Source organism: Budorcas taxicolor, chromosome 24 (assembly GCF_023091745.1).
Source record: "Budorcas taxicolor isolate Tak-1 chromosome 24, Takin1.1, whole genome shotgun sequence".
Classification (NCBI taxonomy): domain Eukaryota; kingdom Metazoa; phylum Chordata; class Mammalia; order Artiodactyla; family Bovidae; genus Budorcas; species Budorcas taxicolor.
In genome coordinates, this window is record NC_068933.1 from 25635547 (window position 1) to 25661348 (window position 25802).

A 25802-nucleotide genomic window follows, 5' to 3' on the forward strand; every position below is an offset into this window, starting at 1 on the left:
GGTTTTAAGGAAGAAAACATGTGGAGAGGAATATTTAAAGAGAAGCTTTTCTTTAGGGTGTGGACAGGCAATCCAAGAGACACTGCCTAGAAGTAAGAACAAGAAGCCTCATGGCGAGCTGAGGTCCATCTGCTGAGCCCAGAGCATTACTGTGCTGTCCCTGACCAGCCATTTTTCATCTCTGAAGGTACATGCAAGAGCAAGCAGCCTTAAATAAAAGACAGGAAAGTATAGCCTGATATAATATCATCTTAAAGAAAAAAAAATCTTAAAGGCAAGGACCACTGTTAGTGAGATACAGCTCTTCACAGAAGAGAAAGCATGAAAGGAAGCCTCCTGTTAGCTGGGGAACTCTGAGCAAATCACTTTAACTCTCTGAGACTGAAAGCCTTCATCTTAAAAGTAGATACAATAATGCCAGTTATTCAGCAAAATTGTTCTGTTGTCTTCAAGAGAATTGTTATGAAGATTAGATACCGTATATAAAAGCATGGAGGATAAACTGGTTGGTTAGATGTAGTTGAAGGTAAACCAACTGATTAATAAAAATGATGAGCACCACTGGGCTGCCAATTTATGAGAGACCTATGCTAAGCTCTTGGGATAAAACGATGAATACGATATGGCTCCTGCCATCCAGTAGCTCTGAATTGACTAGGAAGAAGGAAAAGGCAACAAATACTTTCATTAAAGAACTATTGATGCAGTATATCACTGGCATACTGCAGTGAATAAATAAAGAAGCAATCATCTACAGAGATAAGGAATTTTTCAAATGCAAGGGAAGTAGAGAAGGGGGAATGCTTAAATTGGCCCTGGAAGGATGTTCCCAAACAGATGGGTAGTTTTTTCCAGGCCACAGATGGCACAAAACCCTAGACAAACAGTAGAGCAATTAATGGGAGAAAAGGGCTCCCTAAGCAATGAATAAGCTCACATCATATTAAACATATTAAAATGCAACCACAACCCCCATTGAATATAGTTGCTAGGTTCAGAAGAATTGAGCTGCACTTATTTTAATAGGGAGAAGTTATGCTTTTTGTCATTGAATTAAAAATTTATTAATACCTACTTATACTTTTCTTCTTGAATTTTGGAATCAGCACATTTTACTTTCAGGTCTCAAACAATTTATAGATTTCTCAAAAAGCTTATAGGCCCTAGACACTGTACCTAATATTGATAAAACGATCCTTCTTACAAACATGCTCTTGCAATTAATTTTGCATCAACTCAGGCTTCGCTGCCCAGCTCTTTGGTCAAACACTAGTTTAAATATTGCAGCAAAGGTATTTTTAAGGTGATATTTACATTTCAGTCAATAGACTTTGAATAAAACAAATCACTGTCCAAAATGTGTGTGGGCCTCATCCAATCAGTTGAAGGTCTGAAGAGCAATGACTGAGGTTCTCCCCCCAGAAAGAAATCCTGCCTCAAAGAAACCCTGCTTGAATTTCCCACATCTAGGTTTTGGGTATGAGATTGCAATATCAACTTTTCCCTGAGTTTCCAGCCTGGGGGGTCTGCTTCTTACATGATCAAGTAAGCCAATACCTTAAAATAAATGTGTATGTGTGTAGATATTATCTTCTACCACTCCTGTTTCCCTGGCTGTTACTCATGCCATGGAAGTCTTTTAAATTAATTCAGACATTGCTTAAAAGTGAGTAGGTGTTTACCTCCTTGGAGACAACAGGATATTCTAAATTCATCCATACATTTATTCAAGTTGGTTTTTTTTTTTTTTTTTTTTAAGTATCAACTATGTGTAGGTATTGTGGCCAGTGTTGAGTAAAGAGTAGGGCCAAAGTGGGAATTCCCTGGTGGTCCAAGGGTTAGGATTCTGCGCTTCAACTGCAGGGGGCATGGGTTCGATTCCAGGTCAGGGAACTAAGATCCCGCATCAGTTAAAAGGCCTTAGGGGCAGAGCTGGAGCTTCCCTGAAGAAATTCTACCTGTAGACAGTGGCTGCGCTCCATGTATGAGTGTTGCAGTGCGCCTTGCGGATTTCTTACCTGCCTAACCAGCCCCCACGATCACGTTAACCATTCCCTGCAATAAGCCTCTTCTTATATTATCTCCTAATGCTTTTGTTTCTGTGGCTGAACCCTGACTAATACATTGACTTAAACAGTCAGAAGAGGGGTCGGGGTAGAGGGCAGGTGGAAGCAGTTTGGGTTTGAATTCAAACTTGCTTCTTGGAGAATCAAAGTGTGACTATGTTACCGAAAGTTGGGGTCCAGGTCCTCCCCACTCAAAAGCCAATAAACAGGCCAGGTTGGTGGAAAGTTTGCTTTATTTCGGATGCTGGCAACAGGGGTGGGGGAGGACAGATGTCTGTCCAAAGGTGGACTCCCCCCTCCACTGACAACCAGGGGGACGAGAGCTTTTATAGACTGAGGGAGGGGGCTACATGCAGAAACAGCACAGTCAGCTCTTATGATCATCTTCAAGTTGGTCACTGGTGGTCTGACCAGCTTCATCTTGATTGTTTTAAATACAGTTAATCTTCAGTTCCAGGGTCAGTTGTTTCCATTTCTCTGAGGCCAGTTCTTGGAACTGTGGCAGCTTATGTCACGGCTACTGTCTGGTTATCATGTAGTTAGCGTCTTCCACCTGGTGGGGATTTCAGTGTCTATAAGACAGCTCACAGCATATGGCTCAGAATATTATCCATAGCCCTTGAGAAGGAACTAAAGTTCCCTGACTATGCTTAATGAGTACATCATTAGGATTTGGTCTCCTTTGACTGCTACCCTTTGTTTCCACATTTTCTCATTTCTCTGATTAATAAGTTTTGACAGATTTCAACAGACAAAAGGCAGGCAGAGGACATGGAGGGAAGGCTCATCGGGTCCTGCTCCGTTTCAAAGAAGAGGAAGAGGAACATGAAATTAAAGAAGAGAGAAGCGGGCAGGGGCTGGATGAAGCCCAGAGATAGGTAATGGAAATGAGTTTGGATTTTAAAAGGAAAAAGAAGTAAAAAATAACTAAATTTTATTTTTAAAAGGATGATTTTAGCTACAGAAGAATAGCTTGGATGGAAATGTGATTTTAGAGGTCAAAGGTAGAAGGCGCAGACTACAGAGGGAGATTTAGAGATAGTAAATGACACAAACTCTAAGAGACGTAGGACCAGCGGAGGTGAAAGTCGCTCAGTCGTGTCCGACTGTTTGTGACCCCATGACTATACAGTCCATGGAATTCTCCAGGCCAGGATACTGGAGTGGCTAGCCTTTCCGTTCTCTAGGGGATCTTCCCAACCCAGGGATCGAACCCAGGTCTCTCGAATTGCAGGTGGATTCTTTACCAGCTGAACCACAAGGGAAGCCCAGGCCCAGCAGAAGTTGTTTGTCAATTATATATGGACAAGTGAAGACAACCTAGGATGACCTGAGTTTCTGTCTTGAGCAACTGGGTGAATGGTGGACTCCTTTACTGAGAGAGAGATCAAAGGACCAACTTACATTCTTTAGAGACAAGTGCCTGCGAGTTCAGGTGCTCCAGACATGTCCAACTCTTTGGGACCCCATCGACCTGCAGCTTGAGGGCTTCTCTGTCCATGGAATTTTTCAGGCAAGAGTCCTGGAGTGAGTTACCATTTCCTTCTCCAGGGGATCTCTCCATCCCAGGGATTGAACCGGAGCCTCCTGCAAGAAAGGAATGGTTACCTACTCCAGTATTCTGGCCTGGAGAATTCCATGGACAGAGGAGGCTGGCAGGCTACAGTCCATGGGGTCACAAAGATTCAGACAGGACTGAGCGACTTTCACTCACCCACTCCTGCACTGGCAGGCAGATTCTTTACCACTGTGCCACCAAAGCTCTGTTCTGGACATTTTAGTTTTCATAAGACCTCGCAGCATCCAGGTCAAGCAGGCATTCGAATAATCAGGTGTGAAGCTTGGCAAGAAGGACAGAATTAGAGATTAACCTGAGAAAGACATCAGGTAGAGGGTACTTAATTTACGGGGTGGGGGTCGGGGGGTGGAGAACCAGCTCACATTGAAAGGGAAAGGGGCCCAGGTTTAGCAGGAGGATCCTTAAGGAACTTAACTGAGAATGAACAGTGGGACTTAATGAGGTCACAATGACTTGCGTTGGATCTGACTTAATGGCTGTTTTAAACCCGAGTCCACCGATCCTTTTACTGCACTAACAATCAGTTAGCGGCCAAACACCGCCGCCTGGCTGGAGCCGGCTCACGCAGAACCGAAACCTCCAATGCAAGCCGGCCTCGCCCCCGCCCGCGGCAGCAGCGCCAAGGCTCCGCCCCTTCCCCGTCCTACCAGGCTCCACAATCACCTACAGAGATCATCGCTGTGCCCAGGCGGTTGTGTCGACCCAGCTAGACAGGAGCTGAAACCATGGCGGAGAAGACTCAGAAGAGGTGGGTCGCTGTCTGAGAACCTATCCTGTCCTCCCCGCAGGGGTGGAATCTGCTCCTGGTCGCCAGTGGTGGGGACTTGGGTGGTGTCTTATTCCAGGCGCCCCGCCCAGATAGTTCCTAAGGCCCAGACCTGGCGTTCGCGGAGGGAGGAGGCGACGGGCTGGGGGTAGCGAGGGACGGGAAAGGATGCGGAATGGGGTGGGGGAAGGTCCTGGTTCGTGGTCCCTCCGTGGCCTCGCTGGCCCCCCGCCGCGCGCCCGCGCTGTCTCGGGCGGGCCTGCTGGGGATGCAGGGCGTCCCCGTCGCCTGGGACACGGAGGGACCCTCCCCTTTCCCGCGGCACTCGGAACCCCTGTAGCTGTCCTGTGTCCCCATCACCCGCGGTCCCCCAAACCCTCGCTGTCCGTCGGGGGCGCCCCGTGTATGTGTAAACGGACTCAAAGTAGGGCCCGCGCCTGGGCCAAAGCTAGCTGCTTGGTAAACGCGTGGGGACGGGCCTCGGGGCTGCTGGGCGCTGTCGGTGGAAAGGGACAGCTGGGATGCAAGACAAGCTTCAGTTAAACCTTTCCCAAAGCAGCAAAGTTGAGCACCCTCTGCTGACTCTTTTAGAAAATGAACACCGACAAGCCTTGTTTTGGGGGCGGCCGTAAATTAACATTTAGGTTTTTCATCCATTTAGGCAGGTAATTGGAGAAGGCAATGGCACCCCACTCCAGTACTCCTGCCTGGAAAATCCCATGGACGGAGGAGCCTGGTAGGCTGCAGTCCATGGGGTCGCACAGAGTTGGGCACAACTGAGCGACTTCACTTTCGCTTTTCACTTTCATGCATTGGAGAAGGAAATGGCAACCCACTCCAGTGTTCTTGCCTGGAGAATCCCAGGGACAGAGGAGCCTGGTGGGCTGCTGTCTGTGGGGTCGCACAGAGTCGGACACGACTGAAGCGACTTAGCAGCAGCAGCAGCAGGCAGGTAATTGTAATCTTTTGCGTAAGCTAAAGAGGAACAGATATGCTAGGAATATTATGCACAGTATATAGGAGTGTGCTGTGGAGATGGGGGTGCTGTTGATATTTTATTAGTTAGGACTTCGGCCAAGTCTTACCTCGGCTGCCTGCTCCCTGCTCCGCCCCTTCACTCCCGAGTTTTATTATTCCTGTCTCACAAAGAAATATGCTGACTGACGCACACAACCTGGGCCGTCTTCCTTGGGCATAAAACTGAAGACAGGGCACTTTTGAGTCTCTCCTGTTCTCACTTGCCCAGTATAAGTTAAATATTAGATAATGCTTTTTTCATTAAAAAAAGAAATCATAGCAAGAGGGAGGCTGAGGGAATGGAAAACTAGGATCGGAAATCATGTGTAAAATAAGCTGTTTTATAGGGGTTTATTTATTTGTCCACAGCTTAATAAGATTGCTTTTTTTACACACACAAACCCACCTGAAGCTAAAAGGATTGGAGAAAAAGTGTTTATAAATGGCGATTTATCACCATTTTCAAGGGCAAAATCATTCAGCTGACATAGGAAAACTGTCCGAAGTGACAGGCTGTTTCCAGGAAACTTCCAGCTAACAAAAAGGGATGATTGATGTTCATGTTTTAGAGTGTGGCTGAGCACAAACCTTAGCATGGACTGTTGCTGTACACCTTTAAGCCCCGCCCCTTTACCAGGTAACAGTTGCCCAACTCTTTGTGACCCCATGGACTGTAGCCCGCCAGGCTCCTCTATCTATGAAATTTTTCAGGCAAGAATACTGGAGTGGGTTGCCATGCCATTTTTTGGAGGGGGGGGTGGTCTTCTCAACCCAGGGTTTGAACCTGCTTCTTTTGCATCTCCTGCGTTGGCAGGCAGATTGTTTACCAGCAAACCATCTGGGAAGCCAGGTAGCAGTTACTGGGCTCCTGCCATAAGCAATCAGCTGTCGGTGAGCGCCGTTAGCGGTCCTGCTCAGCCATCCATGGGTGCTGCAGTGAGCCCCTCCCACAAGCCACCAGCTGTCAGTGAGAGACAGTTAGTGGTCCTCAATCAGCAGAGTGGTGGTCTTCAGGCCTCAGGCAGAGAGTCGGGTAAGAGGCAGACCCTGGGAACAGTTGGGGGCTGTGTCCTGCAGGGCTTCAGAGCCCTGGCCAAGGCCTCGCACTGGCCAGGCTCAGGTCTTGAGCGGCTGTGAACCTCTCCCCCATCCCTGTGTCTGCAGCGTAATGGCAGTGGCGTCCGCATAGGATGCAGTCTGCAGGACCCAGCCCCTGCCCTAAGGGAGGCTTGAGGAGCCTGAGAGTCACTGGGGTCCTGGGCGCCTGTCTCCCTCAGCGATGACGGCTAGGCAGGGTCTGGGGACGGATGGATATCTGATGGATATCTGCCTCCTCTTAGCCAGGACCTGGACTTTGGAGGGTGACAATTGTGCCTTGGGACCTGGGCCTTTCTTGTCAGAACAGAGAATAGCTTGGTAGAGATTTACAGAACATCATTACCTGACCATGAACTAACCTCAAGAACAAAGGATCTGGCACCAGGATGTTTGCAACAGCTAACCATGCCCCCACCCCAATTCCTAGAAAAGGGCTTTGCTAAAGGCTTTCAGGGAGTTTGAGGGTTTTAAGGCATAAGCCACCCACCTCCTTGCCTGGCTCTGGAGTAAACCTTTCTCTGCTCCAAACTGATGTTTTAGTATAGTTTGGCCTCACTGTGAGTCACATGGACTTGTGTTTCGATAATATTAGGACAGCGATGTCCCAGGAATGAACTTTGGTTCAAGAAGTTTCAAGGCCCTGGGCTTCAGTTTCCTCATCTAGAAAATGAGAGGTTTGGAGCATTTTCTGTTTTCTACTCCATGTCACTAAAGTTTTTCCTTCTCCTATTCAATAGAAAGGTTATATATTTTCTGTGATTTCAGCAGACAAGTGACATGTAGTAACCCAGATGGATCATTTTTAAATTGTATTAATTTGTGCCTAGTAGAGAGTCAGTCAAAATGATGGAGACAGACGTAGCTGTGTCTCCTCTGGACATTTCTTAAAGATAGACCTAAGGATTATAAGTCTCTTATTTTATCAGTGTATTTTTTTAAACTTACTTATTTTTGGCTATTCTGGGTCTTCACTGCTGTGTGGGGACTTTCTCTAGTAGCAATGAGTGGGGACTACTCTCTAGCTGCGATGTGCGGGCTTCTCATTGCGGCGGCTTCTCTTGTTGCAGAGCATCGGCTCTAGGCTGGGTGGTTGTGGTGCACAGGCTTAACTGCCCCATGGCACGTGGAACCTTTTAATTTCAGAGATGCTTGCTCCTTGGAAGGAAAACTATGACAAACCTAGACAGCATATTAAAAAGCAGAGATACCACTTTGTCAACAAATGTCTGTATAGCCAAGGCTACGGTTTTTTCCAGTAGTCATGTATGGATGTGGGAGTTGGACCATAAGGAAGGCTGAGCACCAAAGAATTGATGTTTTCAAACTGTGGTGCTGGAGAAGACTCTTCAGAGTCCCTTGGACCCCAAGGAGATCAAAAACCAGTCAATCCTAAAGGAACCCTGAATATTCATTGGAGGACTGATGCTGAAGCTGAAGCTCCAGTACTTTGGCCACCTGAGGCAAAGAACTGACTCATTGGCAGAGAGGACAAGAAGAGAAGGGGGCAGCAGAGGATGAGATGGTTGGATAGCGTCACTGACTCAGTGGACATGTGTTTGAGCAAACTATGGGAGATAGTGAAGGACAGGGAAGCCTGGCATGCTGCAGTCTATGGGGTCAAAGAAGTGGACACAACTTAATGACTGAACAGTAACTATGTGAAATCTTTCTGGACCAGGAATTGAACCCATGTCCCTTGCATTGGCAGCCAGATTCTTAGCCACTGAACCACCAGGGAAGTTCTGATGGATATTCTTTTTATTTAGAGCTTTAAAAATACTTTGTGATAGGAAGATTTGTTATCTTAAATTTATAGAAGAAAAATCCGTACATGTCTTTCTTAAGTTTTCCACATCAGTATGAAAGTGGTGATTTTTTTTTTAATATTTATTTTTGGTGTTACTCTGCATTTATATTAGGGGACATTTGGGTGGATTCTGGAATATGAATGATGGAGAAACATGTTAAAGAGTTTGCTCTGATGACTCTCAGCTGTATTTCTGGTCTAGCGCTCTCTCATAGGCCCAGATCTAGATATACTGGGTCTTCTCCATGGGTGCCTCAAACTGACTTCATCTAAAATTTAACCAAATAACTTCCATTTTTCATTTTCTTGCTTTTCTATGTACTGATGTTTTTCAAATCTTCCAACAGATCATGTCAGATGCCTCCTAACTTTTTCCCCAAGTGCTCATCACATAATCTTTCAGGTTTTTTTTTCTTTTTTTCTAGAAATCTTCCCTTTGAAGTCCTCTGTCTTTGCTCTCTAAGACCGATGCACAGCAATTACCCTAATGTTCCCCTCTGTCCTTGTATGCTAGAGCCTCTGATTCTAGTCCCTGGCTTTGATTGTTTTGACTTAACAGTATAGCTTGGAGATCACCCCGACGCTTTACACACGGGATTATTCCTTCTTTTTCATGCTGTATATTACTTCATACTGTACCATGATGTACTGACCAGGTCCCTACTAATGAATGCCTAGGTTGTTTTGAGCTTTTTGCTATTGAAAAACAATGTTGGTATTAAAAGAGTCCAATGCCTCTTTTCCTCTCAAGCATTTTAAGAACACATGATAAATGATTTTAGCCTGACGGATGGTGTATCACCTGAGAAGTTTATAATATATTACATCTAACAGTTCACTTTTCATTTTTCCATCAATTTGTTTTAACCTTTCTATCATTGCAGTGCCAGGATAGCTCCTCTAACAATATTTTTAAACCTTACCTGTGACGCATGTCACTTTTTTCTCCCTGCAGTGTGAAGATCGCACCTGGAGCAGTTGTGTGTGTAGAGAGTGAAATCAGAGGTGATGTCACCATAGGTAAGGGAATATCCTATTAGTGTTGTCTCTCAAGAATTGGTGTTATTTAGTTTATTTCAATGCTTTACAGTTCGTTAGGTATTATTTTCTGTTTGACTCCTAATTTTATTGGCAAAGCAATGTATTTCTCTAAGTGTTTAATGTTTCTCAAATAATTTAGTGTGATGGAGTCTATGTTTAAACTCCCATCTGATAAACTAACAAGGCAGTATAATAAGGTGATTTATTTGAGAGACGTCTGCTGTGTACCTACTATGTGCCTGGTCCTATGCTCACACCTGTGCTTGTACTCTGGACCCAGCAGTGAATATAGCAGAGCTCACATTCTTCTAAGAGTGTAAAGCACAGAGTCTGATGGACTTGGGGTTAGCATCCTTGCTCTTTATCTGCTGGGTCACCTCAGGCATATCACATACCACAGGCCAGGACGTGATGGCTGGAGCACCAGGAGTGTTCTGGGTAAGACAGGAGAGGCATGGAGACGAAAGCGTGCACTTCCAGTGGAGTCTGCTCCCCTTAAGTGGTCTTCCTGAAGCTTCCACAGCACTCTTTGCCTTGGGCCTGGTCTCAAGGACACATCTAGCTATGGAGAATGCAGGGAGATGTATTCTGAACTGGACACATTGTAGCCCCCGTATTGGATTCTCTTACATAGATAAAGGGAAGAATGGACATTCAGCGGCAGCAGCTTTTGTCACATGCAAAATAAGAGTGCCTTCCTCAAAGCTTTTTAAAGATTAAATAAGAGAATATTTATGAAAGTCATGGCCCAATACGTGACATGTAGTAAGCACTCAATAAATGTTGGCTAGCTGCACTGTGAAATCAGTGTAGCCTTGCTTTAGAGGTTAAGTCCAGTGTTTAAAGGAAATGAAAAATTTAATATGTGGACCATGGGCTTCCCTGGTGGCTCAGTGGTAAAGAATCTGCCTGCAATGCAGGAGATGTGGGTTCAACCCCTGGGTGGGGAAGATCCCCTGGAGAAGGAAATGGCAACCCTTTTTTATTCTTGCCTGGGAAATCCAGGCTCAGAGGAGCCTGGTGGGCTGCAGTCTGTAGGGTCGCAAAAGAGTTGGACACGACTTAGCGACTAAACAACAACTTGCGTATATGAACATGATTGAGTTCCCCCAAATGCACATTCTAGCCGCTAGATCTTTTCCATACGTTTTCACTGTTCATGGTGCCCCGGTATCTTTGTTAACGTGAGCGCATGTTTACTAGCCACTGGGTGTTACCAGAGTAGAGCTTTCAGGAAACTTAAGTACACTTTCAGAGAGAAAATGTGCCTTGTTCCCTTACACTAACAGTAACTGCAAAAGAAAAAAAAAGGAATTTCCGTAATTTTAGTAAGTCTAAGCCTCGAGCCACTTCAGGATCATGTCTTAAAAAACTAGTTACAGTTGTGCCAGTATTATGGAGCATAATTAGGGCTTTGCCCAGGTTGGATCTAATTAGTTATTTTAAATTGACAGAATTTCAAAGTTTAGAGGGTAACTGTGTTTCTTTTCAGTCCTGTATTAACTTTGTTAACTTTTAAACCACTTGCAAACTTTTTATGAGGAGAAATTAGCCACATTTCCTCTGCATTTTTATTCTAGTATTTTTATGGTTTTCATCATGATTGAAGGGATGACACCTAATGTTAATTCTCAGGATATTCTATAATTAGAAGGAAAGTAAGACTAAAATAATGATATTCCCCTCTCATCTCTACTTCTTCCCTACTTTAAACAATGTGTTCAATATCTACTGTGAAGTAGATACATAGATGGTACGGATATCTCTACAGGCATAAGTGTACACACAAGTATACATATATGTTTGTGTGTGTGTTTCAGATTTGAAATAACAGGTCCTGTCCTTGCAGAAGCTTCCCTAGAAGAGCAGTAAAGTCTTTATCCTGTGCCAAGGAGGGCTGGACCGCTGCGCAGGACTGGGGCCTGGGGGTTTCAGGAATCAGCACTCACTCTCCTGTTCTCCCTGTCTTTCATGTCTTGGTGCTCTTCCCTCTTCTTCATCCCTCTTATCCTCCTGCCTTCCTTGAACGTTGAAATTATGTGAAGAAATGTGGTATTTAAATCTGCTTTCCATATAAGCTGATCACCGGCTGATCATGCACCGCTCTGGTGGTTGAAACATAAAATGATTGTTCAACACAGATTTTCAGTGATGGATTGTAGCATAAGAAATGATAATATATATTTTTTTAAACTAGTGATTGTAATTTCATCATTGAATGGATCTAAGTTAATATTGTGTTGGGTTTATTTTTGACCCAGGTTTTTAAAACCAGAAAATGTTCTCGCTTTACAGAAACACCTCAATTTTCAAAACTAAGGAAAAGATTCAGAGTGATACAGTTACCCAGTGTTCCATGCTCCATATTTCTTATCTCATTTTCATTGTGCCTGTTTCTGATTCTTAATTATATATATAAATATGGACATTTTCCAGAACTGATACTTAGTCATTTCTATCACTTTTGTATTTGGTATAAAATAATCTCTAATTTTTTTTGTACTGTTAATTCCTTTTTCTGATGTAATATCTCAGATTTAAAAAAGCTCTTGGTAGATAATACAGTTAAAGCAGAGAGCAGAGATAAGTTACCTGATTAAAACTCACTCTCCCTACCGTGTTTTCTTTTTCCTTTTTTTGGGGGGAGGGGTGTGGAATTTTCTTAGGGAAACTTTTATTTTTTTATTTATTAAAAAATTTTACTGATGTACAGTTGATTTATAGTGTGTGTTGTTAGTTTCTGCTGTACAGCAAAGTGAATCAGTCACACATGTACATATACCCACCGTTTTTTAAAGTCTTCTCCCATATAGGTCATTACAGAGTATTGAGTAGAGTTTCCTGAGCTATACAGTAGGTCCTTACTAGTTATCTATTTTATATATAGTTGTGTGTGTATGTCCGTCCTAATCTCCCAATGTATCCCTCCCTCCCTTCCTCCCTGGTGACCCTGTTTGTTTTCTATATCTGTGACTCCATTTCTGTTTCGTAAATAAGTTCATTTTTTTAGATTCCACGTATCACATTATGTGATATTTGTCTCTCTCTCTGACTTCCTTCACATAGTACGATCATCTCTGGGTCCATCCATGTTGCTGCAGATGACGTTATTTCATTCGTTATGATGGCTGAGTAATATTCCATTTGTATATGTATCCCATCCTCTTTATCCATTCCTTTGTCGATGGGCTATTGTTTTTCAGCTTACGGCTGGTTTTGTTTTTGCTTAATTTATCAGAATAACTAATGTAAGTCTTCTCCTGTTACAGTATAGATATGGAGATTTCACGATGTTTTACATAACTTTCCATCCCCTCATCAGTTTTGCCTTGCTATGTTTCAGTTAGTAGAACATTACGTTTTCTGTTTTCCTAGAAAATCAAGTATTTGGTTTATCAAAGAAACTAGTCTGAAGCTTTGAAGTGTAGTCCTTAACCAGAAACCCTATGTCTGTGGCGCTGATAGAACCTGATCCCTTTCAGTAGAGTCTGTTAGGAAACAAACCTTGGGAGAAATAACAGTTCTCCTGTTAATTATAATTTGGGTAAATAAGCTTTCGTCTTATTTACTATCAAGCCTGCTTTTCCTTTTTTAAGTCTGCGTTTAATTAGACTGCCTTGATGCATGGGTTCTGCATTATCTTCTGAAAATTGTCTTGAAAGCTGGAACCCATCTTAGAAAGGTCCGTCTGTGCACAGTGCTGCAGTCCTGCTGCCGCTTGGAAGCAGACTCCTGGGTTAGGGCAACGCTTGGGGACTCCTGGTGTGGAGGCAGAGCGCCCACAGTGACACAGCTTTGTGATGGAAGCACTTTGTCCCACGTTGTTGTTCTTTCCATTAGAGTTTTTAATGCAGATCAAAAGCTTCCCTTTATTGTGGAAATTTTTTTAAATTGAGGTCACATTGGTTTATAATATTATGTAAGTATCGTATGTACAACATTATATGGAAATCTTTTTCAGTAAGGCAAAACAGTGGCTTTGACTTGAGAAGTGCATCGAATATAAAACAGTTGTTAAAAGTACTTCATCTTATAGGTCAAAGGAATTGTTTTCATTTTCAAGAGACCTTGTGGCTTTTGGAACTATTTATTGACATATGAAAATGTCCACAAAGATTGCTTTCTGTGGCAAAGATAGACAGGAAAAATACCCTTTACTAACTGAAGGGAATGGAAATATGATGCAAGGAATGTCTTTCTGGCTAGGTTGCGTCAAGCCCAGCCAACCATTTAGAAAAATAATTCATCAGCCAGTAAGGCAGCTCCAACTCTAGACACATTTATCCAAACAAGGAGATAAGCCAAATAGGGTTTCAGCACATTTGGTAAGAAAATACACAAGCTACCCTGCCAGAAAGAGCTCCAAGAAAGTTCACGACAGCCTTTTAACAAAAATTTTCCATGGTGACAGATTTTTATTTTTAAAGCATTTTAACCCCAAGACCCTTCAACTTGGTTTGAATTCAGACCCATCCTAGGTGAAAGTGCCACTTGCACGCAGAACAGTGTGGAGCAGACTGTGCTCACATTTCAGCGTGCGGTTGCTGCCCGCGTCTTGCACTAGTGCTGGGCCATCAGGCTTTCTGGGACCAGCCTCCAGCACTGTGCAGAGACAAAGCACCTGGTCAGACGTTTCCTTTAAGAAGTTCACCAAACTTAAGTCTTAGCAGTCACGTATACTACAGTTCATGTTTAAAAACTCACCTCTCTAGTCTCTGCCCCAAAAAGCCCTTCAAGAGCTTAAGGGGAGGAGGTATTTAGTTTGTCACCCATGACCTTGCTGTTTCTTCACAACTCAGAGTAGATCACATTGCCAACATTCGTTGGCTCATGGAGAAAGCAAGGGAGTTCCAGAAAAATATCTACTTCTGCTTCATTGACTGTGCTAAAGCCTTGGACCATGTGGATCACAACAAACTGTGGAAAATTCTAAAGAGACAGGAGACCAAATCACCTTATGTGTCTCCTGAGAAACCTGTATGTGGGTCAGGAAGCAACAGCTAGAACCGGACATGGAACAACAGACTGGCTCCACATTGGGAAAGGAGTACGTCAAGGCTGTATATTGTCACCCTGCTTATTTAACTTCTCTGCAGAGTACATCATGCAAAATGCTGGGCTGCATAAAGCACAAGCTGGAATCAGGTTTGCTGGGAGAAATATCAGCAACCTCAGAGATGTAGACGATACCACTCTATTGGCAGAAAGTGAGGAGGAGAGAGCCTGTTGTTGAGAGTGGAAGAGGAGAGTGAAAAAGCTGGCTTGAAACTTAACATTAGAAAAACTAAGATCACGGCATCTGGTACCATCACTTCATGGTAAATAGAAGGGGAGAAAGTGGAAGCCATGACATTTTATTTCTTTGGGCTCCAAAATCAGTGCAGACGGTGACTGCAGCCGTGAAATTAAAAGACGCTTGCTCCTTGGAAGAAAAGCTATGATAAACCTAGACAGTGTATTAAGAATCAGAGACATCACTTTGCTGACAAAGGTCCATAGAGTCAAAGCTATGGTTTTTCCAGTAGGCATACAGATGTGAGTTGGACCATAAGGCTGAGTGCTGAAGATTTGATGCTTTTGAACTGTGGTGCTAGAGAAGACTCTTGAGAGTCCCTTGGACAGCAAGGAGATCAAACCTGTCAATCCTAAAGGAAATCAACCCTGAGTATTCATTGGAGGACTGATGCTGAGGCTGAAGCTCTAATTCTTTGACCACCTGATGAGAAAAGCTGACTCGTTGGAAAAGACGGTGATGCTGGGAAAGGTTGAAGGCAAAAGGATAAGGGAGTGGCAGAGGATGTGATGGTTAGATGGCATCACCGACTCAATGGATATGAGTTTGAGCAAACTCCAGAAGATAGCGAAGGACAGAGGAATGTGGCATCCTGCAGTGCATGGGGTCACTAAGAGTTGGACACGCCTTAGGGACTGAACAACAGTTTCATCTTTCAAGTCACTTCAGAACTCCAGGACTTGTAGTTTGGCAGTGTGACCACCAGGTGGAGGTGTTGTCTTAAACAGGTCTCATGGAATCTGCTCACTGGTTCGTGTAATGCTTTCTATCCCAGGGAGGGGCCTGAGACTTAGAACCAGTTTTCCAGTTATTTACTAACACTCTTGTTAAGAATGATAAGAAATAATAATAATAAAATACCTGGCTAACACAGCGCCAACATTATTTTTCAAAGGGAAAAAATGAAAATATCAGTTGTTTTCAAACCTGTACTTTAGAGGAACTTTTAAAGAAGCATAGGTCCCAGTGTAACCTTTGTCTTATCAGCCTTTTCTCACGTAGCTTTTTGCAAGACTGCTTGTTGTCAAAAGCTGCAGCCTGAGGACCAGCAGAATATCTCGTGCCCCTGGGTACGAATCTAGCTGCGGTAAAGGATCTGCTTTCTGTCATTACAGCCAGGACGACCTCTTCCTCCTGTCAGATTTTTAATGCCAGTATGGAACATTTTTATTAATCTGTTTCACTGTCTTACAGTAAGGTGAAGAATTTCTTCCCTGTTTAAAAGGAGGTTTCACCGTGTTACCTGAGTATCAGGGGAATAAAGCAGTCCCTTTTCTTCTGTTTCTCAGACCAGAAAGAGCTGTTTTGTTTACTGTGACAAAGTTCTTAGCTCTTAGTGTCAGATAGTGATGAACCTCCCATTTTGAAGAACTGTGGGCCAGACCCCATGCTCTCCTTTCCAAATATAATCCACACTTCAACCTGGTGAGATAGGCTATCATAGACTTCATCTTTTTATAGATGAGAAAACAGAGGCATTTGAGAGGCTAAGCACACAGCCTTTAAGTGATAAAGGCCAGAGCCTGGCCTTTCTAGACAAGGGGTGTGGTTGCTGGCTGGGGCTTTAATTATAAAGAACCGAAAATAGAAAGATCGTGTCCCTTTATCACAGAATATCTTGACATAAAATGTAAATCTGGTATTGTGCAAACCACAGCTTTACATTGCTTCACACAGCTGGAAGGACCTATAAGAAATTTCTCATTTCAGAGGAATCCAGTGCTTGTTTCAGCATTGTTTCAGCACCTCTCCCCAGAAGTGGTAATTCTTCCAAATGCCTATTATTAAGGGGTTGGTTAAATAAGTCATGGGGTATTAATGTGAAATAATATTCAACAATTTATGTGGAAAAAAATCACCATCACTTTTTAGGTGAAAAAGCAAGTTGCAGAATGAGTACCATCCCTTAGTTTTTGAAATTCATATTTTAGTGTGTGAGATTCAGACTCTTCTCCTTCAAGCTGAGCTTATCTTCTGACTTTCTAGTGAAATAGATTTTATATACAGTCATATTTACAGATTTTAAATATACACTAGTACTTAAATCTGGAGTAATACTCCAAACTTTTAAGAATAGTTACCTCCAGGGAATGAGATCAGCAGGAGGAGAGAGGATCTTTCACTTTTGACTTTGATTTTTGGGGGGTGAGCAGGTATTCCTTTTATGTGTATGTATATGTATATGTTTATGTGTAAGTGTGTATATTTATAATTATGTGTGTGTATATTTATAATTATGTGTATGTGTTTATATATTTATAATTATGTGTATGTGTTTGTATATATATTCATGATTATGTGTATGTGTATGTGTTTATAATTATGTGTATGTGTGTATATGTTTATAATTATGTGTATGTGTGTGTATGTTTATAAGTATGTATATATGTTTATATATTTATAATTATGTGTAAAGTGTGTGTTTATGTTTATAATTATGTGTATGTGTGTATATGTTTATAAGTATGTATATATGTTTATATATTTATAATTATGTGTATGTGTGTTTATAATTATGTGTATGTGTTTGTGTATATATTTATAATTATGTGTATGTGTGTGTTTATAATTATGTGTGTGTTTGTGTATATATTTATAATTATGTGTATGTGTGTGTGTTTATAATTATGTGTATGTGTGTGTGTATATTTATAATTGTGTATATGTGTGTGTTTATAATTATGTGTATGTGTGTGTATGTTTATAATTATGTGTATGTGTGTGTTTATAATTATGTGTATGTATGTGTGTATGTTTATAATTATGTGTATGTGTGTGTATGTTTATAATTATGTGTGTTTGTGTATATATTTATAATTATGTGTATGTGTGTGTATATTTATAATTAGTGTGTGTGTGTTTATAATTATGTGTATGTGTGTGTGTTTATGATTATATGTATGTGTATATTATTAATTATGTGTGTGTGTATGTTTATAATTTGTGTGTATATTTTTTAACCAAAGGAAAAAGGCACCCGTGGTCACAGTCATGGCCACCTTGAGAAGTTTCCCAGGGATCTGAGTGACCCCATCTTCTGTTCTGAAATCTCCTATCCTAAGCAGGAGCATTTGCCAGGAAAGTTTTACTTTAGGGAGCCAGAAGTGACACAAATAACAAAGCCACCCTCTGTGTGTCCCCTGACCCCGCACCCGATGTTGGGCCCCACCCTCTGTATCAGTCCCCAGCTCTTCATTGTTAGGGAAAAAAATAAGCTGTCCTGAGATTCTTTCCAATTCTCTGGGCACCAGGAACACCTCCTTATTTATTTTAATACATTTTTGAGTGAGCCTGTTAAGTCTTCCCGATTTTCAAGACAGACAAAGCTCCAGAGAGCAAAAATAGCACCCATTCCTTTTTGTTTCCCTGTAACATGCAGCCCTGCGTCTTGCGTGTCACTAGCAGATGGTGATTGTTGAGTAAATTGAGTTGATTAGTACGGTTGACTGAAGCAGTTGAGCGCTGAGTTTGAGGCAGCGTCGTCTTCCTGCCTCCCTGCCTACCTCGTGTCACTGCTTCTGCCCACTCCTGCTGTCGGAGTCAGCTGCGTCCTGTGCAAAGCAGAAACTTCCTGTCCCGTTGTCTACAGATAAGGATGGCCTTGATCTGGGTTGGTGGGGCAGGTTGGGAGGGAGTGCCTGCAGTGAGGTGATGTTTTCTCATCAGTGGCTTCACTGTCAGCCAAATGCTAGGCCTTTGGGTCAATCGAGTGGAGGAAGGGAATGGTACAGTCCGGAACCGACGGCCTTGTGTAGGCCATGCAGGGCCTCCTCCACCCCGAGGTGAAGGGATGCGATGAGGGGCCTTCCTGCCCCTCAGTGTGAGGCTGGAGTCACTGCCTCAGCTCTCCCACTGCCAGAGTCCAGTAACCACGCTTGGCTCCTTCCTCTGCCTCCCTTATCCTTTTCAACTGGTTAAAATCATATCCTCGACCAGACATCAAGGGCTCTGCTTTCTTCCACTGAGTAGGCTTATAATAAGGATAGTAACAGAGTAACAAAGGTCAGGTGAGTCTCCATGCTTTCTAACTCTCATTCCACCCATATTTCATCATGTTCCCTCAATAAAAGGACTAATCCTGTAATACACCAGCATGAGAAAGTGTTATGTGGTTCCAGCATAAGCAAGTACCAGTGTTGTAAGCAACGAGAGCCTCACCTTTAGGAGGGAAGAGAAGAAAAGGAATTAATTTTTATTGCCAACTCTGTGCCAAAAAATCATTGCCTACAAACAGTGTTTCATCTAATTCTTACAACAACCCTGCAGGATTGGTATTATCACCACCCCCATTTCACCGCTGAGATTACAGAGACTTCACAACAGAGGGTGAGCCCGGACTGTCCAGCTCCAAAGCCCTGTGCTGTCTTCCCTCTGCCGGGGTGGAGATTTGGCCCAAATTACAGTGATAACCTTTGTAACGTGCCCTGTGGGGTACCTGGTACCTGCTTTAGGAAACGTTCCTCCCAAGAGCCTCCTTGGAAGCTCGGCCTCCACAAGTAATTTCTTTTCCATCCGTTTAACAGGACCCAGGACAGTGATCCACCCTAAAGCACGAATCATCGCAGAAGCCGGTCCAATAGTGATCGGCGAAGGCAACCTAATAGAGGAACAGGCGCTCATCATAAATGCGTGAGTAGCACCCTTACACCTGCTCTGAGCGAGCTGCCGCAGAGAGAGTCTCCGTTCATGTCAGCCATCTCTAGGGACCTTCTACAGCTGACATATGGAAGGCCCACTGTCTGAGAACCAGGAGGACACTAAGGATCTTTTTCAACACAGGTAGTTAGTAAGTGAGGATGTGACAGACCAGAGGGGTAGAGAGTGTCCAGGGTGAAGCAGCTCATAGGTGGATGACTAGAATCTCTGCCTCTGGGTCCCTTCCATGTGCCAGCCTCTTCTGTCCCTTAAGGAGGCGTCTCCTGAGGACACCCCCAGTGGCCCTGTGCGGTGCTCCCAGCCTCGAATTGTCTTCTGACGGAATGGCTTGATTCTGACTGCGTTATTACTCATACCAGGACATGTGAACTTCAGTCTGATGTATATTTTCGTGTGCCTTATGGGGATAACACTCAGAATTATATTTGAAAAACTGGAGGTCCTAGAGGCAATTTTTCAACTTTAAAGATTAAAAAAAATTATAAGCTATTAGAACATGTATGATCTTAGTGAACTAGATTGTAATACCTATGAAATTTTTACAAGCATCTGTAAAGCTAGATAAAATTTTGGCAGGAAATTCAAGCTTATACCTAATTTATAGCAACAGTGTATGGAATTTGTAGTAAAGACCTTGGGAAAATATTTAACTGTGATAAAGAGATTGATTTGTCTTAATGCTTACTTAGGCTTTGGAAGTTTCTTACTATATTAAGCAGTTTCTTTTTAAAATGCATTTTGGCACCTTTACTGTAAGTCAGTTAACAACAGCTATATTCTGTAGTAACTCAGCTGTCAGAGATAAAGCACCATTTTTAAATGGCTTCCTTCTCTTAGACTGAAAACATTTTTTTTGTTACAAATGTTTCAGCTAACCACGTAACAGCATAAAATGATTATTTTACATGAATATCTGTTTACATTTCACAATCTTGAATGGTTATTAGGAATGGAAAATTTTCAAGTTAGGCATGATTTTGATTCCAGTTTAACAAGCTGAAAGTCCCAGCCAGCTTCTTTTCTGCCTTGTCCTGGGAAAGGTCCCCTGGGCTTTGAGTTTGAAAAATAAACAAAGGGAGACTGACTTTCTATACACACCTGTGATTTCTTTACATTTCAGTAGTTCTGTTTCAATTCAGAATCAAGTCTTCTCCGGCATAGAGGATAAATAATTCACTTGGATTAAGAAATTATTTAACGTCATTACATATATCAAGCTTGATAGAGGTACAGTTGAGAGAATGAACCCAAATTCTGTAACAGGAGAATTGCTTATTGCATTATTGATTTTTTGATAATTTCTCTCTTCTTTTTATAGTCACCCTGATAATATCACTCCTGATGCAGAAGATCCAGAACCCAAACCTATGATCATTGGCACCAATAATGTGTTCGAAGTTGGCTGTTGTATCCTTTGCAATAATTTAAGAGAAATCATTCCCAGCTGTCTTTCAGTACCCAATCTCCTCTGTAGAAATTGTCATAACTTATCTATCAAATACTTTATATGTATGTATGTGTATATACACACACACACACATACTTTATATATAATAGATCATTTAATTATACATGTGACATATTATGTATATATATAGATAAATGTATGAATTATATTCTTAGGACTAGGCCATCTATCTCTTGAAAAGACTGATTTGTAGTATATCAAAACAAATTCTCCCCTCTCTTTGACTGAGTACCTTCAGAGAGTGAAGGAAGGCCGCTGTTTTCAGTGTGCACACGTGCTCATGCACTGCCTGTAGGAGCTTCTGCTCGTGTTACCCGTCTTGTCAGCAGGTGGTGGCTGAGCGGCAGTGGGCGTGGAGCAGAGTAATCTTGGCTTCACTCCTGATTTAAGAACCACAGCTCTGCCCATTTGTGATTTCTGTATAGTTTTAAAAGGTTGACAGTGTGTTCCTGTCTGATAAAAGGAAATGGTGGATGGGCTGGAAATATTTCATTCTTTGATGTTTTTCTCCTGATTCTTTTGATGTTTACCAGTGCCTTTGCTGATTTCATGCTCTAAAAAGAGTAAAATCTTTTCATAATGTGAGTAAAATCTTTTCATAGTGTGAATAAAACATTACTTTATAAGAGAAACTATGAATACTTCAAGGAAAAAGCTAAAGGTTTAACAATAGCAAAATATTTAAGTGAATTAAGCGTCAGTTATAAGATAGACCATTAGAACCATTAAGGAGTCACTTAAAATTATGTTTTTAAAGATTCTGATGGTATGGAATAAGGCTTGCAAAGGTAGGTGAACTGAATAAAGTAAGCTACAAAAGGTTATAGAGTTTTATTTTATACAGTTTGATTTCCAGTTATGTACAGAGAATGATATATCTACATAAAGATAATGTCAAGCTGTTAACAGTGCTACCCTTACGTGATTGGGTGTTAGACAGTTTTAATTTTCTTAAACAATTATGAAAATATGTTTCTTAAAACAATTATGAAAATACTCATAAAATTGGGGTATAAGGTGCTCATTTCTTTAAAAATATAGAAGGTGTTTATTTGTACTTCAAGATATTTCTGTTTAAAGAATTAAACTTTACTTGCCTACTGCCCTGGGCAGGGAGTTCTGGTCAGCCCGGCCGGCGGGGCCCTCTCAGACCTCTGTCCGCCCCACTGCAGGACAAGGAGAGTGAATCAGAAAGAAAAAGATGAACATGTTCACAATGTGTACTTAACTCTGGCTTACAGATTGCCAAGCCATGAAAATAGGCGATAATAATGTTATCGAGTCAAAAGGTAAGCTACATTTGAAACTGTATCGTGAGAAGTGATCACCTCCTTTCTGTCTGTGGTGTTCTGGAAAACAGCCTAAGTGCAAACCTCGACGAAGCCACGTGCTTGGAAGGACTGCAGGCATGGTTGGAAGCGGGCTAGCATAGCCAAGAGACGAATTCTTTGCCTTTAAGGAACCTAATCTAATCATCCACTAAATTAAATTCTAGCTGTGTATGTTTAAATCAGGATTGAGTTAAACTTTCAGGTGAAAGATTTGAAAAAGATTTCTACTAAAAACTAGTGTCAATGGTAATTTAGTTGATTCATGTTGTTGAATTAAAGGAAAAAAACCCCAGTTTCTCTACTAGTTTGCTTTCTTTAATTTCAGGACTGCTTTCCCCTAGCCCATTAGAAACAAATGTAAGCTACTTTTCATAGGAGGGGCTAGGCAAGGGGTCTCCTGAGTTGCCACCACTGCTGGGAAGTGACTCCAAGAGCTTGTCCGGAAAGAGCTGGAATGATAAGACTTGTCTATTTTTCTAAATAATGTTATCTATTTAAGAGGACAAATACAGTCATTTTATTCATTTTTAAAATTTTTATTTATTTTTGGCTGTGCTGGGTCTTTGTTGCTTCGAGGGCTTCTCATTGCAGTGACTTCTCTTGTTGGGGCACAGGCTCTAGGGCACGTGGGCTCAGCAGTTGCCGCCCCTGGGCTCTAGAGCTCAGGCTCGATAGTTGTGGAGCGTGGGCTTAGCTGTTTTGCAGCGTGTGGGATCTTCCCAGATTAGGGACGGAACTCATGTCTCCTACATTGGCAGGCGGATTCTTTACCACTAAGCCACCAGGGAAGCCCAAGACCTCTTTATTTTTTTTTAATTAATTTGTTTTGATTGGAAGATAATTACTTTACAACATTGTGGTGCTTTTTGCCATACATCACCATGAATCAGCCATGGGTGCCCATGTGTCCCCCCATTCTGAACCCCCCACCCACCTCTCTCCCTACCGGCTTTGAGTGCCCTGCTTCATACAATGAACTTGCACTGGCCAAGACCTCTTTAGAATAGTGCCTTTCTTTTCTTAGTCTTGGATGGCATGAAAGAAGAGCTTTTTAAAACTAATTAGACTTTTTGGTAACCTACTTAATAGTTTTTATTTAATTTGGATTACCAGTTATGATGATGATGATGAGTATCACTGTCATTTTCTATTTATTCTATACTTACCGTGTGTCAGACCTGTGCTTGACACTCGACATTTATTATCTCATTTATTCTTTATAGCACATTGTGAAGTAGGATGGGCTCCATTTGAGAGAGAAACTGGCTGAGAGTGTTTACAGGTCACACAGATCACAGCAGACCTCTGTTTTGGATCCACTTAATACTAGCCTGGTTCATGCCTCTCTGCTATACAGACTCTGGACTGAAGCACTTTTACTATGTTTCTTAAGGACAGTTTGTATTTTTATGCTTGCATCGTCTTAGGAAGGAAACAGTGTTCTAGTTGCTGACTGTCTTATGTAGTCGTTCTCTGTGTGTCTTTCCTGCAGCGTATGTAGGCAGGAACGTAATACTGACAAGTGGTTGTATCATCGGGGCCTGTTGCAACCTGAACACGTTTGAAGTCATCCCTGAGAACACGGTGATCTATGGTGGAGACTGCCTTCGTCGGGTGCAGACTGAACGGCCACAGGTACTAGAACCTCTCAAGTCAGTAGCGTCCTTTCTAGGGCTGCTAGTTTTCCCAAAATACCACATAAATGTATTAACGGGGCAGCGATTCTGTTATTTTAAAAGCAAGTGATTAAAATAAAGCATCAGAGGAACATTCCTAAAACCGCAATTTATTCGTTGACTCAACAGATATTTGAGTCCTTAAGTTAATATCAGAAATACGTCCAAAGATGACAGTGACATGTTGGCTGTGGGAAGAGAACATCCAGGGATGTTTCTCCTAGTCTTACATATTTTCACTGAAGGTGCATCTCCAAGCCTTACGAACTATACTGATTTGCTCCTACAATACCAACCTTCAAGGGTAAGAAATGAACCTGCCACATTACTATACACCCAACTTGGGGCCACCGATCACTTTACTGACATAACTGGCCTGCAAATAAATGCAGCTTGTGAATATGCAAGTATATTTAGATATTTTCCTGGCTTAAGAGGAATTGTCCCCTCCTAATAACCAAGAATAATGGCAAGTATGCATTTGGAGTTTCATGTTAGAATAGGAGATAAATATTGATAGAGCATTTGGGGCTTCCTTTGGATAGAAGGCATTCTGATTGACATTTTAACCTTACTGCTTGGCACACTCAGTATACTTCCTTAGTTACGCAGCCTCCTTCCCCTCTCCCAAAGAAAATGTTTGCAAGACATTTAGCACTTTTGATTCTTAGCCATATTTTATCAGAAATTAAAATGCCAGTTCTTTCTGGGTTATTCTAATTCTGTCATCTTTGGCTTTTATTATTATAAGCAAGTATTACTATTCTTTGGACCAAAAAAGAAATAAGAACAAATCTAGTATTTTTTTACTATCTTTCTGCATAACAGCAAAATGATTGAAGAGGGAAAGATGAAGCTGGAGTTGGGTTAAGGGAGATTAGAATAAAGTGAGCAAGAATATCTGAAGTTTAATACGTAATGGTATGTATGCAACACTGTTTTCCATGTTTTACCAATTATAAGGATCACATAGAGGTCCTTATTACAAATGATCCCCAGACATTTTGAAACAAAGTGGTCAGGGCAAAGTACCCCAGGTGAATTTTACAGTGAGGCCAAGTGTGAGCAAGGCTGTGATATGAAGAGTGAAGATCAGATGCGTATCATACCTGTGTGCTCTGTCATGCACAAAGCAGTGTACTCATATTGTCTACTATAATGGAAACTCTTTCACTTCTTAGAGGCCAAGATGAAATCTACAAAAGCAAGGTTGAAAACTGATAAACATGCATTTTTACATGCAAAAGTTTTTGGCTTTTTCTTATTACCAAACTCAATGTATGTTCATTGTAAATTGAAAAAGCAGGGGAGCAAAATTAAGTCAGTGAATGGGATCCAGTGCAGGGGGCACAGGTTCAAATCCCTAGTCAGGGAACTAGGATTCAGCATGCCTCAGTCCAAAAAAAAGAGATCAGTGAAAATCACCTGTAATTCCATGACATAGTGATAATCATTTCTACTTGATGCTCTTAACTTTGCTTTCTGCTAGCCAGGTCTTAATTCTCTTATCTTTTTAGCCCCAGACACTACAGCTGGATTTCCTGATGAAAATCTTGCCGAACTACCATCACCTAAAGAAGACCATGAAAGGAAGCTCAACTCCAGTTAAGAACTAAGACCAATAGATGACATCAAGATAATATTTGCGTTTGACCAATGTCTTTTTTTTTTCTCTGACTGGTGTCTTTTGAAAGAGCCACATGTTTGTGCCTTCGTAACAGTCCACAAAACACCTGTTGACTTTATCTTGTAAAATGGAATTAGAGAAGAAAGTAATGGATTTTCATTGTAACTGTCCTCTATAATTTATATAAAATGTATTATTTTCTGATGTCCTTGTCCCATTCTGATAATTTACAGATTTTTTTGCTCTATGTTGTGTGTTATATAACATGTTGGCCATGAATTTTAGTTATGCAAAAGACTACCCATGATAAGAAAGGACATATTGTTATGTATTTGTATTCTAACAAATACTAAACTAAATAAAAATGTTGATGACAG

At 41.8% G+C, this 25802-nt stretch overlaps 1 protein-coding gene across 1 annotated transcript; it reads left to right on the plus strand.

Moving 5' to 3' along the window:
- The first annotated feature begins 4341 nt into the window (after positions 1 to 4341).
- On the plus strand, positions 4342 to 25802 carry DCTN6 (dynactin subunit 6). Its single transcript, XM_052661457.1, has 7 exons — positions 4342 to 4393; positions 9289 to 9353; positions 19191 to 19296; positions 20642 to 20730; positions 22033 to 22080; positions 23615 to 23757; positions 25316 to 25802. The coding sequence occupies exons 1-7, from the start codon at positions 4371 to 4373 to the stop codon at positions 25412 to 25414; spliced, it is 573 nt and encodes a 190-aa protein (XP_052517417.1). The 5' UTR covers positions 4342 to 4370; the 3' UTR covers positions 25415 to 25802.